The following is a 15,629-nucleotide window of genomic DNA, read 5'->3' as shown; positions in this document are numbered from 1 at the left end:
TTGAAAAAAATTAAAAATATAATCACAATAGTCAGTGGGCTGCTTTGGGAAAGTTCTACTTCCAGATTAATAGGAAGGAATTTTCATCAAAAACTGTCCCATTGAATTCAATGGGGCCAGGAATTCACCCTGAGATTTCTCTGACTATTAGGACAGGTAACTGCAGCGAGCATGTGCCCATTAGCAATAAACCCTTTGACTATACGGATAGATACTGTCCTTCACGCATAGTGATAGCTACTTAGGTGTATAAACAGAAACAATCATTTTATAAACACAAGAGAATCTTACATGATCATTAAAAACGTTTCTCCCACTTACAGTGCAACCACAGCTTTTTCATTGCCCCCTGCACGCCATAAAATATCTGCAATAGCCAGAGTGAGGCATTTGGTCCTATGAGCATCTGAAGGCTGCAGACACCTGTTGGTTTTGGACATATCAGAAACAAGCAAAAATTGACACTATTAGTGAGGCAGCCCTGTAAAGGTGAACATCTCTTTCAGTGTGCCCAGGTTCACAGCAGGTTTGGTATGTACAAAGGCCCAGATCCTCAAATGTATTTAGGCACCTAAATCCCATTGAAGTCAATGGGAGTTAAGCACTTAAATACCTTTGAGAATCCGAGACTAAATGACTAAAATCAATGAGTATAGTTGCCTCACATAGGACATTCTCTTTGCACTGTTGGTAGAACATGCCTTGTACACTATGCATGATACACACGAACATCTTTAATTCTGGGGGTTTGACTTTAAAGGATGGCCTCTGTTTTTTCATGATTCATTTACAATAGGGTTACCATATTTTAATAAAACAAAAGGAGGACACTCCATGGGGCCCCGGCCCCACCCCAACTCCGCTCCTTCCCCAAAGTCCCCGCCCCAACTCCGCCCCCTTCCCTGAACACTGTACCCCCTGCTCCTCCCCCTCCCCTGCTTGAAACAGGCAGGCAGCAGGTAAGCTGGGGCGGGGGGCGCGAGGAGGCGCGACCCAGTCCGGCCCCCCCGGCCGAGCAGCTCTGGCCCGCCCCGGCGGCTCCAGCCCCAGCTCCAGCCCTAGCGACTTCAGCTCGGCTCGGGCCCCAGAGCACCAGCCCCGGCCAAGAGGCTCTGGCCCTGGCCCCGGGAGCGGCACCGGCCGATAGCCGAGCACCCCCAGCCCTGGTCCCGGCGGCTCCGGCCCAGCTCACCTCTGGCCCCGGTTCCGGCCGAGCGGCTCTGGCCCGGCCCCGGCCCTGTCTGAGTGGCGCAGGCCGGCGGCCGAGCGCTGCCGGCCCCAGCAGCTCCGGCCCCAGCGGCTCCAGCCCGGACCCAAGCCCCACGACCCCTCCCTATTTTCCCGGACATGTCCGACTTTTTGGAATTTCCTCCCAGACGGGGATTTGAGGACCAAAAAGCCAGACATGTCCGGGAAAATCCGGACGTATCGTAACCCTAACTTACGAGGAAAAATTTACATAAATTGGCATGTGGAGCCTGGTGAAGCAATGACTGGGTGGAGGGATCACGATAAAGGGTGTCAAGCAATGAAGCAGAGAATTATTTAGCATAATATAAAAGGTTATAACTAGGAGTAAAGCGGTAAAAATCACGAAAGAGCCAATTTAGTCTGGATAGTGGGAAATACTTTTAGACAGTGAGATCTACAGTAATAGGCTATGGATTAAACTTCTAGGGGAAGCAGTACAAACTCCATCAGTAGGCACATTTAAAATTATATTTGTCAAAATACAAGTAACTGCCCCTTGGGGAATAATCGTGCACTGGCAGGGAATTTGACCAGGTGACTTAATATATCTTTTCCATCTCTACATTTATGATATGATTGTTTCATATGCTGAATATGCTTTATGAGTCAAAAAAGCAGTGGATGTGATATACCTTGAGTTTAGCAAAGCTTTTGATATGGTCTCCCACAGTATTCTTGCCAGCAAATTAAAGAAGTATGGATTAGATAAATGGACTATAAGGTGGATAGAAAGCTGGCTAGATTGTCGGGCTCAACAGTTAGTGATCAATGGCTTGATGTCTAGTTGGCAGCCAGTATCAAACGGAGTGTCCCAGGGGTCTATCCTGGGGCCGGTTTGGTTCAACATCTTCATTAATTATCTGGATATGGGATGGATTGTACCCTCAGCAATTTTGCAGATCACACTAAGCTGATGGGAGAGGTAGATATGCTGGAGGGTAGGGATAGAGTCCAGAGTGACCTAGACAAATTGGAGGATTGGGCCAAAAGAAATCTGATGAGGTTCAACAAGGACAAGTGCAGAGTTCTGCACTTAGGACAGAAGAATCCCATGCACTGCTACAGGCTGGGGACCAACCGGCTAACTGGCAGTTCTACAGAAAAGGACCTGGGGATTACAATGGACGAGAAGCTGGATATGAGTCAGCAGTGTGCCCTTGTTGCCAAGAAGACTAACGGCATATTGGGCTGCATTAGTAGGAGCATTGCCAGCAGATCGAGGGAAGTGATTATTCCCCTCTATTCGACACTGTGAGGTTATACCTGGAGTAGTGTGTCCAGTTTTGGGTCCCCCACTACAGAAAGGATGTGGACAAATTGGAAAGAGTCCAGCAAAGGGCAATGAAAAAGATTAGGGGGCTGGGGCATATGACTTATGAGGAGAGGCTGAGGGAACTTGGCTTATTTAGTCTGCAGAAAAGAAGAGTGAGGGGAGATTTGATAGCAGCCTTCAACTACCTGAAGGGGGATTCCAAAGAGGATGGAACTCAGCTGTTCTCAGTGGTGGCCAATAACAGAACAAGGAACAATGGTCTCAAGTTGCAGTGGGGGAGGTTTAGGTTGGATAGTAGGAAACACTATTTCACTAGGAGGGTGGTGAAGCACTGGAATGGGTTACCTAGGGAGGTGGTGGAATCTCCGTCCTTAGAGGTTTTTAAGGCCTGGCTTGACAAAGCCCTGGCGGGATGATTTAGTTGGCGTTGGTCCTGCTTTGAGCAGGGGGTTGGACTAGATGACCTCCTGAGGTCTCTTCCAACCCTAATCTTCTATGATTCTATTATTCTAATTAAACTGAGGCACAGAGAGATTAAGTGATTATAGGACCAAAAGTTGTATAGTGAGAAACTGGCAGACCTGAGAATAGAACCTAGGGGTGCTGACTCCTAGCCCCTTGCTCTAACAACTAAATTATACACCCCTCCCCATGGGAAGTTTGGAGTCATTCTCCACTGGTTTTAAGGGTGACCTCTTTGAGTTTTAGACAATATTAGTCTTAGAGCACTGCCAGCCTGAGAGATGAGGTAAAACAAACATGTGCAGCACTTGAATTAAAAGATCTAATAATTCAAAACACTAAACATCAACCAACAAAAATTAAATAACACATTTCTAAGTTGTATGTCTGTCTGGAATATAATGTTTAGTGAGAAAACTCTTCCCTCTCTGACGGATGTGGGGCATTTGAACTAACAGATGAGAGAACTCAGGTTAAAAAAAAAATGTGCCCATAGCCTTTTCACATCTGTTCTTGTATTCTGAGTTGTTCAGGTATTTGTGGGCAGTGCCAGAATTATATTCTGTGGATGGAGTAGGTAAAGGAGCAATAAGAAAATCCATTATTTTATTCATGTAGCTGGAAGAAATCTGAAGCCCAATGCTTGAAGTGAAGCAGTCAACACCTTGAAAAGGCAGATACAGTACAGAAAGATGTTAATTTAAACAGTTCAACCATGAAGACTCTTGTCCTTTTCTGATCAAGAATCAGCTTCCACCCTAGGCAGACACATCTGAAGAAAAATATGCCTCTCTCATGAATAAAACAACCCATCTCGCTATTCAGGTTTTACATGCCTGAAGGCCTTTTTTGTTTCTGCCCATAAAGAGTTTGCCTGTTAACCAGAATTCTCTTGGGAATTTCTGCATACTTCAACAGTCCTTCTCATACACAAAATAGGGGAAAATAAAATCCTTTCAAATGAGGATGAGAAACACGAGGAGAGGAGAACAATCTCCAGATAAACAGGGCTGGAAGAAGTCACGTTAGAGCAAAAAATCTAACTTAGGTACTTATATGGCTGCCATCACTGTAATATCTGAGCCCCTCACAATCATCCTATAAGTTAGGGAAGTGCTATTATTACCATTTTACAAATGGGGAATTCTGAGACAGTGAAACGAAGGACCAGATATTCAAAAGTAAGTAGGTGCCTAAAGATGCGGGTAGATAGCTAGTAGGATTTTCAAAAGTGCCTAAGGAGCTTTGGCACCTAACTCCCATTGATTTCATTGATGGACTTAGGCATCTAACCTGCTTAGGCACTTTTGAAAATCCCACTAGGCACTTAAAAACTATTGAAAATCTGTCTGTGACTTGCCTAAAGGAGTCTGAGGAGCTGGGAAGTCAACCCTGGTCTCTTAAGAACAAGGACAGCATTCTGACCACTGAATCTTTCTTGCTCTCCTTTTTGTAAACTACCAAATATCAGACTCTGTTTCTCCATTAAACATGGGAGCCTGAGCCTCTTAAATGTTCTAGGCCACATTTAGCCCCAGAAAAAGGAGGAAGATTTCCCATTAACCTCCACGATGAAATTAGGTTCCTGGTCCTCACGGTCAGAAAATAATCCTTTACTGACTCCGAAGTAGATTCCTAAGCAACAAACTCTAAAACTGAATTTAAGCCTCATGGTGGTGTCAGACATCTACAATACATTTACATATGTCTTTATGAATCAACAGTGTGCTATGAGTCAACAGTGTGCCCTTGTCGCCAAGAAGGCTAACGGCATTTTGGGCTGTATAAGTAGGGGCATTGCCAGCAGATCGAGGGACGTGATCATTCCCTTCTATTCGGCATTGGTGAGGCCTCATCTGGAGTACTGTGTCCAGTTTTGGGCCCCACACTACAAGAAGGATATGAAAAAATTGGAAAGAGTCCAGCGGAGGGCAACAAAACTGATTAGGGGGTAGGAGCACATGACTTATGAGGAGAGGCTGAGGGAACTGGGATTGTTTAGTCTGCAGAAGAGAAGAATGAGGGGGGATTTGATAGCTTCTTTCAACTACCTAAAAGGGGGTTCCAAAGAGGATGTATCTAGGCTGTTCTCAGTGGTACCGGATGACAGAACAAGGAACAATGGTCTCAAGTTGCAGTGGGGGAGGTTTAGGTTGGATAATAGGAAACAGTATTTCACTAGGGGGGTGGTGAAGCAGTGGAATGGGTTCCCTAGGGAGGTGGTGGAATCTCCTTCCTTAGAGGTTTTTAAGATCGGGCGTGACAAAGCCCTGGCTGGGATGATTTAGTTAGGAATTGGTCTTGCTTTGAGCAGGGGGTTGGACTAGATGACCTCCTGAGGTCCCTTCCAACCTTGATATTCTATGATTCTATGAATATGGACAAAGGTTAGAAACTGTCTTCAAAAATATACCGTCATTGTATCTGGAAGAGAATACACTGTTACATATTTCTTAATGCTCCTTTAGCCAGTGCTTGAGCCACCCCTGAGTTGATTTCTTAGTTGATTGATATGTCAGATGTCATCGATTTGCAATGTTTTAATAATTTCCCCCTCCATTGTAGCTAATTTCTGTTCTCACTGCATTGATAGAGAAATGATTTCTATCATATTTCCCTCATATTCTGTAATATGATGAACCAGAGACAGTCCCTTCTAAAATTCAGGAAATTTCTTGTCTCCTTGTCCAAACTGGAGCATGGCATCACAATGTAAAACACGGTGGATCACTGTGTATTTAAAAAAGTCTGTTCTGAACGAGAGGCTAGCTGGTGGAGCTACGGAGAAATATGCTCTTCTGGAAGAATTGAGAAAAAAGAAAGAAACAAAACAACAAAAATTGTGGAACTAACATGATGTCACACCCTGTTTGTTTGGAACTCTCTCCCAGAAGTGGTCTGCCAGAATAATTCACTGGCTGCCTTGGATGATTCAGATCACACGCCCTGCAAGAGACTCATCCCTGAGGGTTTTGGGACCCCTCCCCTGTTCTCTTGGTTTACTATGTCTCATGTCTTTCCATCCCCATTCTTTCGGTCAATGAGGAATCAGTCCTGTTCACCTGGTAAGGTGGCTTCCTCGTGATTATGGGGTTGATTCTTGTGCCAGGGATCCCTGCCTTTGAAAGCAGGGTTACTTTATTTTGGATAGGTTGGGAGAGTTGGTTCTTTATTTGATGTTAATGTTTTACATTCGTTTTTTCTATGACACTCAGGGTATGTCTAACTGTAATCAGAGGTGTGAGTGCAATTCGTGCAGGCATACTCACGCTAAATTTAATCTAGGTCACATGGCTAAAAAAGTGCAGTGACACGGGACTCAGCACGGGCCTACCTGGTACTCTGGGTATTTGTGTTCCTAGTCTGTACTGCAGTCCATGCTGTCTCATCACCACTGTTATCTTTAGCTGCACTTGATAAATCAAAGTGAGGTTGGGTATAGCTAGATGTGCTGTAATCATTCCGCCAACTCCAGCATACACATATCCTTAAAGACACATTAATCGGAACCTCATAAATATTAGAAATATGGTCCACCTCTGACAATACATGTATAGATAGAAGAATTTGCTACCCCAGCAATAGCTGTCTCTGCCTTATCATCTCTAGTTAGAATTCCCTTTTTCCTAATGAAAGTTGAATCTGTCTACCAAATAGCCTATTTCAAAATCCACATTTGCGTGGCGCACTCTGCGTTACGAAATCATTTAATGAAAGGATGACCAGGGAAGCTGTGCCGAAGAGCTTGACAATATCCCTCAAGAAAATGAGGCTTACATTTCAAAATCTATTCAACTGAGTTTAAAATAGGGTGCAGTGTATACTCTGTGTGTGTGTGTGTGTGTGTGTGTGTTTGTGTGTGTGTGTACGTATGTATATATTCACAGTATATGTTGCCTAAGTAACCTAGATAAGGGATTTGAGATAGCCGTCAGATAGTGAAGTTGTTCTTTATCAGAAAAAGATAAATTGAAATATATATATATATATCAAACAGAATATCCAGACCTTTATCTAAAGACAAATCAAAATAATATTTTCCATTAAGGTGTAATATTTTCTAATGACAAAACAATGAAAATTCCTTAACTGATATCAAATAATTAGAGCACTAATTTCGCACTAGTGTCACAAAGAGATTACTGAGAAAAGTGAAGTTAAACAAAGATTGAGATTAAAACGAATGTTTTAAAAGGTTAGTACCAGGCCCACCTCTGCTGGACATTTCTTTCAAGCACCCCGCCAGCTTTGAATCTGGTGCTTAAATATTATAATGCCATGTATAGTGCAAATGTCTACAACAGATCGATTAGCAAGGGTGGGGCTTCTGAGTCTGGCAATATTCTAAAGGGTGATGACCTCTCAAGTTCCAGATAGTACTGTTGTTACTGGCAGCAGAGGTGTGTTGGCCCTATCTACTCAAGAATGATGGGTCTGAACCATTATCTGCTAAGTGCTGATTCCTGTGGGGCTCTTTTTTGAGCTGATGCTGTGGAGGTGAGTGCAGTAAAAGAATCTAAATATAATAGGATAGGGATCACAAACGTCATTTGACATTTGGGGATGTACCAATGTAATTTTTACATGTTCAAATTTTTTTTTGTTTAGTTGAGAAAGAGAGAGAGAGAGAGAATTTGAGTCCCATCCAACATATAAGGCTCAGCCTGTTTTCGGGAGGGTATAAAATACAATGCGGTAGCTCCCAAATCTCAACTTTTTTTTCTTCACAGCTGTGGGAGTGACGGTGAGGAACTAATAATTGATTTGCAGATTTATACCAGAATGACAATGGGCATAATTTGGCCTCTGATATTTTCAATTTGGGCCTTTGTTGAGATTAGTTGGCTAGCGGTGCTGATTTATACCAATCTGTGCACTAATGGTGTCTTTAGGAGAGATGAGGAATAAAATGAGATCCAAAAATAGATTTTCAATTGTATACTAACATATAATTTGAACCCAGATCTCCAGCAATTAGAGGCATATACAATCACTGTTTCACTTTGAGGACATACCCCCTGAGACGTACTTAGGAGTGGAGATCCAAAATTGTTCACAGAACAATTTAACTGCTAATTCTCTCCATTTTATGTCAAATCATAATTTTTGCCCTTGAAAAACTCAAAATTGTATATTGCATCATCAGGAATCACTGCTGAAAATTTTAACAGATATCACATAATTTGCACAAGAATCTGCATATTGGTGGAGATTCTCCTTCTCATGTAAAAAGTCCTTTGTCCCTTTACACAATTCTGGCAAGGAAAGGAAATTTTAAAGTGGAAGTAAATTACACTTACACGCACTTTAAGTCCCATTTACATGGCCAGACTGAAGTCCTAATGGGGCCAGAATTTCTGTCCACAAGAAAGAGGCTGAGAGACAGATTTTAACGGTATTTAGGCACCTAAAGATTCAGACAAGCACTAAAGCTTTTCCAAAAGAGTCTAGGTGCAGAAATCCCATTGAAATGAATGGGAATTAGGTGTCCATGTCCTTTTGAAAATCCCACTATGATAAAATCCCACAGTGAATAAGATTTGTCTCTTTAGCACCGACACAAATGCTGTGTGCACTGAGTTTATTGGAACGTAGCAAGTAATTTTCCCTTGATGCTATGAATATCCTGTAACTTTTCTGTAAAGTTATTAAAAGACATACAGTTTTTAAATCCCATTAGGGACTTTAGCTGTGTAAAATTAGCAAGGAAAAGAGCTGGTATAACTAACTTTTTGCAAATTCATTGGGATTTTATATTGCCATGAAAGATCCCATGCATAGCATGGTCTTACAATACATGACTGCATTCTCTTTTAAATCATTGCTTCACCATGGGACTCCGCAGGTTCAGTAACTGATGTTGGCCATAATTCAGGGTTTCTTTTTTTTAAAAGTTTCTTGGTTAGTCACAAGAAACTAGTATGTTAATGAAAAGCTAGCCTTTAAATCCACTGTTAAAAGGCAACTTCTATTAGCCTCAAGAAGAACAAGTAAATCAGTTGACACTTTCTCTCTTCTGGATACAAATGCAAAGGCAACAGGGCCAAGCTCAGAAAGGCTTTTTTCTGGCCACACTAAGATAAAGTTTTAGTTTAATTTAGAATGGAAAATATTTCTGGTGTCAGCTGTTGACTCACCGCACATGGCTATTTCTGTTACTGTCTCCAAAGAGAAGTTGTTGCAGGACACAGGCTTGAACTGCGGCCAATACTCCACATGGGCCGCCCTAAAACGAATAATACACTGGATGAACAAAACAACTAGCACTGTTTGATGCTGGTGAGAACTTTTCACAACCCATGTGTTTTCATTCAAGTTTAAAGCCATCCTTTGATCTATGTGTTTTGCTTACTGAATTTGCAGCACTGTGCTGCTTTTTGAAGCAACTGAAAAGTCAGCATTACTAATTGAGGGTCTGTTTCCTCTGTGTTCTGTTTGAAAGTGCCTAGAACATACTGTACAGACATCTATGAAGTCAAGGATAGGAGTTTTATCTCCTCCACCGTCAAGCAAAAATATTGCTCCTAATGCCCCTTGAATATGCACCTTGCCTGAAGATGAAAATAAAATGAGGAAGGTCTGTATTCCTACTGGTTGAAATTAACCCCTAGGCAGAGCCCCCCACCCCCTGCCCCCACAGCCTATTCATGAATTAAATCCCATACAAACTCTCAAAATAGGGTTTCAGTGGTACATATGTCTGGTGTGGGCCCTCTGCATAGGGAAGAATTTCACCCACAGAGAATAACAGGGAGAGATGGAAGTTGTGTGCTAAATGGGCTTGATTCAGACACTGTCACGGGAAGATGAAAAGCTCCTCTCTCTGCATATATTACTGTTTTCAAGTCCAGGTTCATACTTAAATAATATATGAGCCAACCCTTTATATTCTTGTGCATTAATGTGATCTGCCATCTTAGAGCATTATGAAAAACCACAATATTGTTTAAAGTATGTAAGAGGCTTCAATCCACTCTTCTGTCAAAGTCCTAGAGAGGCATGGCCCATCACAAGCACACATTTTAAACCGCATCCAGTTATGCAATTTTTATCTAGTTAGGAACTTCATTTTGTTGCTTATTATAGGTATGTGCAACGCCTTGCACAATGAGGCCCCAGTCCCTGAATAAAGCCTCTAGGTGCTACCACAATATAAATAGTAGATAATAAATGCATTTCATCCAGAACAAATATTCAGCAGAGAAACTTAACTTTTTCTTCACTCTCTCAATAAATCATTTAACTAACTAATGAGTGAATCTTTGGAATACTGACCTGTGGAAAACAGCAGGGTTTATTTCAGTCTGTCAAGGAAAGCTCTCGATATTAAAAGTTTACATGAAACACAGCAACTGTTTAATATCACTCCGAACTACTATGGTTTAACAACTAGAGTGAAACACAGAAACTAACACTGTAAAGCAGCAGTATACAAACAGTTAAGTGAAGTCAAGTTAGGAAGTGAAGAGAAAAATACAGTATACATTTGAAATTTACAAATGTAACCAGAATTCCAGGGTTTCATCCCCTTCTTTTGGTCTCCATAGGACCTTTAATGGAAGACAGACATCTTTAATGACCAAAGATATTCTAGACCTCAAGATGATGGCACCTCTTGTAGCAGAATGTTTCCTAAAGCATTGGTTCAAAATTGACTAAAAGGAATAAATGTTACCTACTGATTCACCATACATCCTGGAGCACCCTGAGTTTTCTTCTGCAGTTTTCCATCTAGCCCAACTCTCCTTAAAAGATTTAGCTATTTTGAAGATTTCTGAAGTAAAATTCCATTGATTAACCAGTGATGAAAAAGAAAAAGGAATATCTTTTAAAGAAGGATGGTTTCTTTTCTTAAGGTAACACCCAACTTCTGGAAACTTTAGGTTAAAGGTAAAGATCATTGAGCTTTGAAGGAAGTCATTCACTGTACCTGTTTTTGAACGATGCCGTATTTTAGCTGTGGTATACTGTTAAATGTAAAGTTCTGTATTTTCCATTCTTCACTGAAGCAACAAAGGCTTGAGCCAAACAAAAGATTTTTTATTTCCTATAAAAAAAAAAGGAAAAAAGCTCTCATTTTAAAAACAAACCCAATAGGCATATTTTCTTTCCATAATTTAGAATAAGAAAGGAGGCATGTGGCAGGATAATTACTAACTCTATATAACCACCCTTTTAATTTCGGTTTTATAAATACTGTAAATAGCAGGGCAAGTCCTGAAAAGGAGTCATTTTTTCCTTTTCCTGCAATGTTCCTTCAGCACTTATTTTCTTTCAGCACATAATGCTATGTGTTGCTCCGCATTATGAGCTTTTTTCTGTAGATCATTGGATAAATGGTGCTTCTTGAAATGTTCACAGAAGACAGCCTCAAACATAACTACAAGAGGAATAATATGTACTACTGGTTAAAAAAAAAAAAAGATTATTGCTATCGTCTTCTCTTGAAGAGTTTTCAATTTCCCACACCTCAGTAAAAGATATCATCCAATGGGATAAAATATAAGCTGTGAAAGAAGTACCTTAGCTGGCACATTATGTAGAACAGACAATCTGTTTCACCTACCAAACAGTGGTATGAGACCCATGTTGTTCAAAGTTTTGAATAACACTTGTCTTGGGACATGTAACAAACTGTGAAATTTGGATATTAGCACCAACCAAATTCGGACTGTTGACCCCAATCAAGAGTAGCTTCATTGAAGTCAATGGAGTTATGCTTGTGTAAATTGGATGTAAGTAAGAATCGGACTCCTTCAGTGTTTGGATACTTATTCAGACTACTTTGGTATAGAAATCAGGTTGGGAATCATTCTCATGAGATTTGTAGTGCTTTTTAGCTCTGGTTGAGTGGGAAGTACTATAAGAATAGCACTTCACATGGTTTTTAGATACTTCTGCCCGAAATAAAAGAGATAAAGATGCATGAGAAAATGGAGGGAGCACTAGGGAATAAAGTAAATCAAAATTACTCCAAACCTCATGAAAGGTTTGGTTTGGAGGATAGGTAAACATGCAAATTTGTTTCCGTGAGACAGAGAGAGAGATGAAGGTACAGAATAACTCTTATTTTATCCAAACCCAGTTTGTCCACATCTAGTGAGAACCCAGGTGTGCTAATGAACAAGGCCTGGTCTACACTGGGGGGGGTGGCGGATCGACCTAAGATACGCAACTTCAGCTATGAGAATAGCGTAGCTGAAGTTGACGTATCTTAGATCGACTTACCTCGCATCCACACGGCGTGGGGTCGACTGCCGCAAGTCCCCCGTCGACTCCGCTTCTGCCTCTTACCGTGGTGGAGTACAGGAGTCGACGGCAGAGCAATCAGGGATTGATTTATCGCGTCTACACTAGACATGATAAATCGATCCCCGATAGATCGAGCACTACCTGCTGATCCCCAAGTCTACACCTTCCCACTCATAAACATACAATACCAACACACCAAGGGCCTGATTCATCTTGAACTGAAGTCAGTCAATTAGGAGTCTTTCTACTGACTTCAGTGACATTGCATTAGGCCCCGAGTGAAATGGGGAAAATAAATTCTTATTTTGTACTTGTTTGTGAGGTTTCTCAGCTCCAAACATATTCTATGAAATAATAACAATACATTGCACCTGTATAGTGCACTTTATCCAAGGATCTTGAAGCACTCTACATAACTGATGGATGAAGCCTTACAATATAAGTACGAGGAAGGTAAATACAATTATTACTATTTTACAAATGCATAAAATGAAGGATGGAGGAGTGTGAGTTGCCCAAGGTGACACAGAAGTCAGTGGAATATCAATAAGAGATCCCAGTAGTCCTCCTTCCTTATTCTAACCCCCCCTTAAAATACTACTTTTGAAATAACTGATTAAAAATTAGAAAAGGTCAAAGATGTAGAATTGACTAGAACCATTAACAAAGGAATGTAAAAATGCAATTTTAATGATTATTAGGATTTACTGGATTATGAATCTCAGATGCACTAAATATAAAAAACAAATCTATTGTAGCTTTGGCTTACTCAATAAAAATAACAGGTTTTAATGCATCATTTTGTGTTTATCATCATACATTTGTCTTACTTTTGCTAGGGAAATATCAATTGCCTTTGATACTATTTCAAGTGTATACAGCGTTGAAAGTTCTGGGATCCTACTAACTTCCCCAATCGTTGCTTCATCATCGAAATCAACTGAAAGAGAAGAAACCTTGTAATATGCAGAATGTTGTCTGGTAAACCAAATTCTGCCCTCCAATATCTCCAGGTAACCCACTGCTAGTGGTTTATCATAATGACCTATGCAACTTTAACACCTCTGATCTTTAAAAAGTTATGAGTACGGTTCCACTCTGAAAAGGGATGATACAAATTAGATCATGAAAGCCACTGTTTCTTATGCCCCAATAATTTTGTATTAAATTTGTTCAAAGGACAATTAAATTAAAATGGTTCATTTGTTTGTTTAAATTTCCTAAGTGCTAGTTGCATTTTCTTGGCCTGGCATCTAAAAGTTAAAATGGGATGGAAGTGAGCACACAATCTTATCTACGAAATTAAAACACAACTGTATGTACCCTGAATCAACTAAGACTTGATCAAAAACAGACCATTATGCACATTGCTGGTAAATTTTATTTTCTGTGAAAAATATGAGAGATAGACCAAAGCAAAGCACGACATGACATACCTACTTCTAGGACATCTTTCATCTGGTCACTTTTATTGGATATGGATGATGGAGTCTTTCTAAATTAAAATGAATTAAAGAACAAATTACCAAAGGTTCGCATTTAATGAAACAGCAATACAGAAGATTAGGTTAAACAACGTATAAACAATCAAATCTTATTAGGGCAAAATCAAATTTTTCACAGAAGTATATGGCATTCTATATGGGATATAGACAATCACTAAAGCCAGAAGAGCAGTCTGCACATTGCAACATAATGCAATCAATTTGTATCAATAAATGTAACTCCACTATGGCTCAGATCCTGCAAGCTCATTTGCATGGGCAGGACTCTACACCCTCATGGAGTCTGAACTGACATCTGTGGCGATTTGCATGAGTACAATGTTTGGGTGCCCACAACTCAGCTTGCAGGACTGGGACCCATGGCGTGAAATTCAGTCCTGCATGAGGCCTATGGACCCCTTAAATCCAACTTAAATCCTTAAAATAAAATTGAAGTGGGATATAAACTGTGCTGGCTCACACACTGGCCTTATTTGTAAATTGTGTCTCAACAAGTTAAACGTTTATAGAAATAAGGAAATGATGATAAAAGCTAATTTTTTTCAAACTTGGCTATGAAGTTAGACTCCTAAATATCAGTCGGATTTTCAGAGGTAGCACAGGCCTGTTGCTCCCATTGAATTCAAACCAAAGTGAATACAGTCCAAGGAAAAGTTTCCTACTGCCACTGTTAAAGAGGATTTTTTTTTTTCAAAATAATACCATTGAATCATTTTTCATCCATCTTTTGTTTGGAAAACTTTGTTGCAAATGACAGTCCTTTCAAAACCTGTATGGAATAATTTCCTCAGAAACACTCTTTGTATACACGCTATTATTATAGCAACAGTTGCTGCCATATCACAGTTTCCATTAACTTAATTTCCCTTTTTCACTGTGTAAAAGGAGAGGAATGAAAGCAGAACACACAAACACACACACCACACTCAGGACTTTTCCAGTCTAAAAACTTTTTGGCACCTATTTCCCTTACAAGCCTTTCTAGAACATAAAAGTAGGAACTACCATGCTGTTTTTCTCCATAAAAGCATTAAGGGATTGAGTCAACTAAATCTGGCGGCATGCACCGAGTCACAACAAATAGACACTCTACAGTGGGAAATGAATCACCCATATTACTAGTAAGTCAAAGTAAAAGAATTAATGTTCATGGGCTCCAGGGCCGGCGCAACCCATTAGGTGACCTAGGTGGTCGCCTAGGGCGTTAACATTTGGGGGGCGGTGACCGCGGCAGCCAGATCTTCGGCCGCCCCGGTCGTCGTTGGTATTTCGGGGGTGGGACCTTCCGCCGCCTCTGTCGGGGGCAGCACTTCAGAGGCGGGACTTCTGCCGCCTAGGGCGGCAAAAAAGCTGGCAGCACTCCTGATGGGCTCAGTCCTGAGATCTAAGTAGGTGGGTTGAGAGCAAATATGCATAGCAACATACTAAAAGATTCTGAGTACAGTGGAAAATAGCAGTACCTTTTACTACAGTGTATTTTAAAATAAATACTACTACTAATTGTATTATGCATTAGGAGTGATAATCATGGAGCAGAACCCCAGTGTGCTGGGTGCTCCATAGAAACAGATCAAAACCACAGGCCCTGCCCCCAATGAGATTACAATCAAAGGATAAGACAAGAGACCCCAGATGGATACAGAAGGACAGGGGAGCACAAGAAAACAATGAAACATGTTGGTCAGTATGATGGGCAATGGCACACCAGCGGACTAACCATTGTCAAGTAAATTACAGTACATTCTAACAGATCTTACTAATATTGGTTTCCATCATTCTTTTCAATTCATTTTTTTTTATGGGCTACTTGCTAATATTTTCATACTTCCTGGTCAGGTGGAGGGTCCCAAGAAAATTGATGTTTGCACATAGAATGTGTTTCAACG

General features: G+C 40.8%; 1 protein-coding gene across 2 annotated transcripts in view; it reads right to left on the bottom strand.

Moving 5' to 3' along the window:
- The window catches only part of MINDY4 (MINDY lysine 48 deubiquitinase 4), a 99,637-nt gene that overhangs the window by 51,357 nt on the left and 32,651 nt on the right, over positions 1-15,629 (bottom strand). For both annotated transcript variants that reach the window (XM_054016610.1, XM_054016612.1), the window contains exons 6-10: positions 13,675-13,733; positions 13,069-13,178; positions 10,917-11,033; positions 9,124-9,212; positions 322-423 (exon numbers count right to left, since the gene is read on the bottom strand). In XM_054016610.1, the coding sequence (XP_053872585.1) occupies positions 322-423; positions 9,124-9,212; positions 10,917-11,033; positions 13,069-13,178; positions 13,675-13,733 (477 nt within the window). The remainder of the gene's footprint in view (positions 1-321; positions 424-9,123; positions 9,213-10,916; positions 11,034-13,068; positions 13,179-13,674; positions 13,734-15,629) is intronic.

This window comes from Malaclemys terrapin, chromosome 2, assembly GCF_027887155.1.
Source record: "Malaclemys terrapin pileata isolate rMalTer1 chromosome 2, rMalTer1.hap1, whole genome shotgun sequence".
In the NCBI taxonomy this organism is placed as follows: Eukaryota; Metazoa; Chordata; order Testudines; family Emydidae; genus Malaclemys; species Malaclemys terrapin.
The sequence above is the reverse complement of the archived record's forward strand: the minus strand, read 5'-3'. Positions and strand labels throughout refer to the sequence as shown.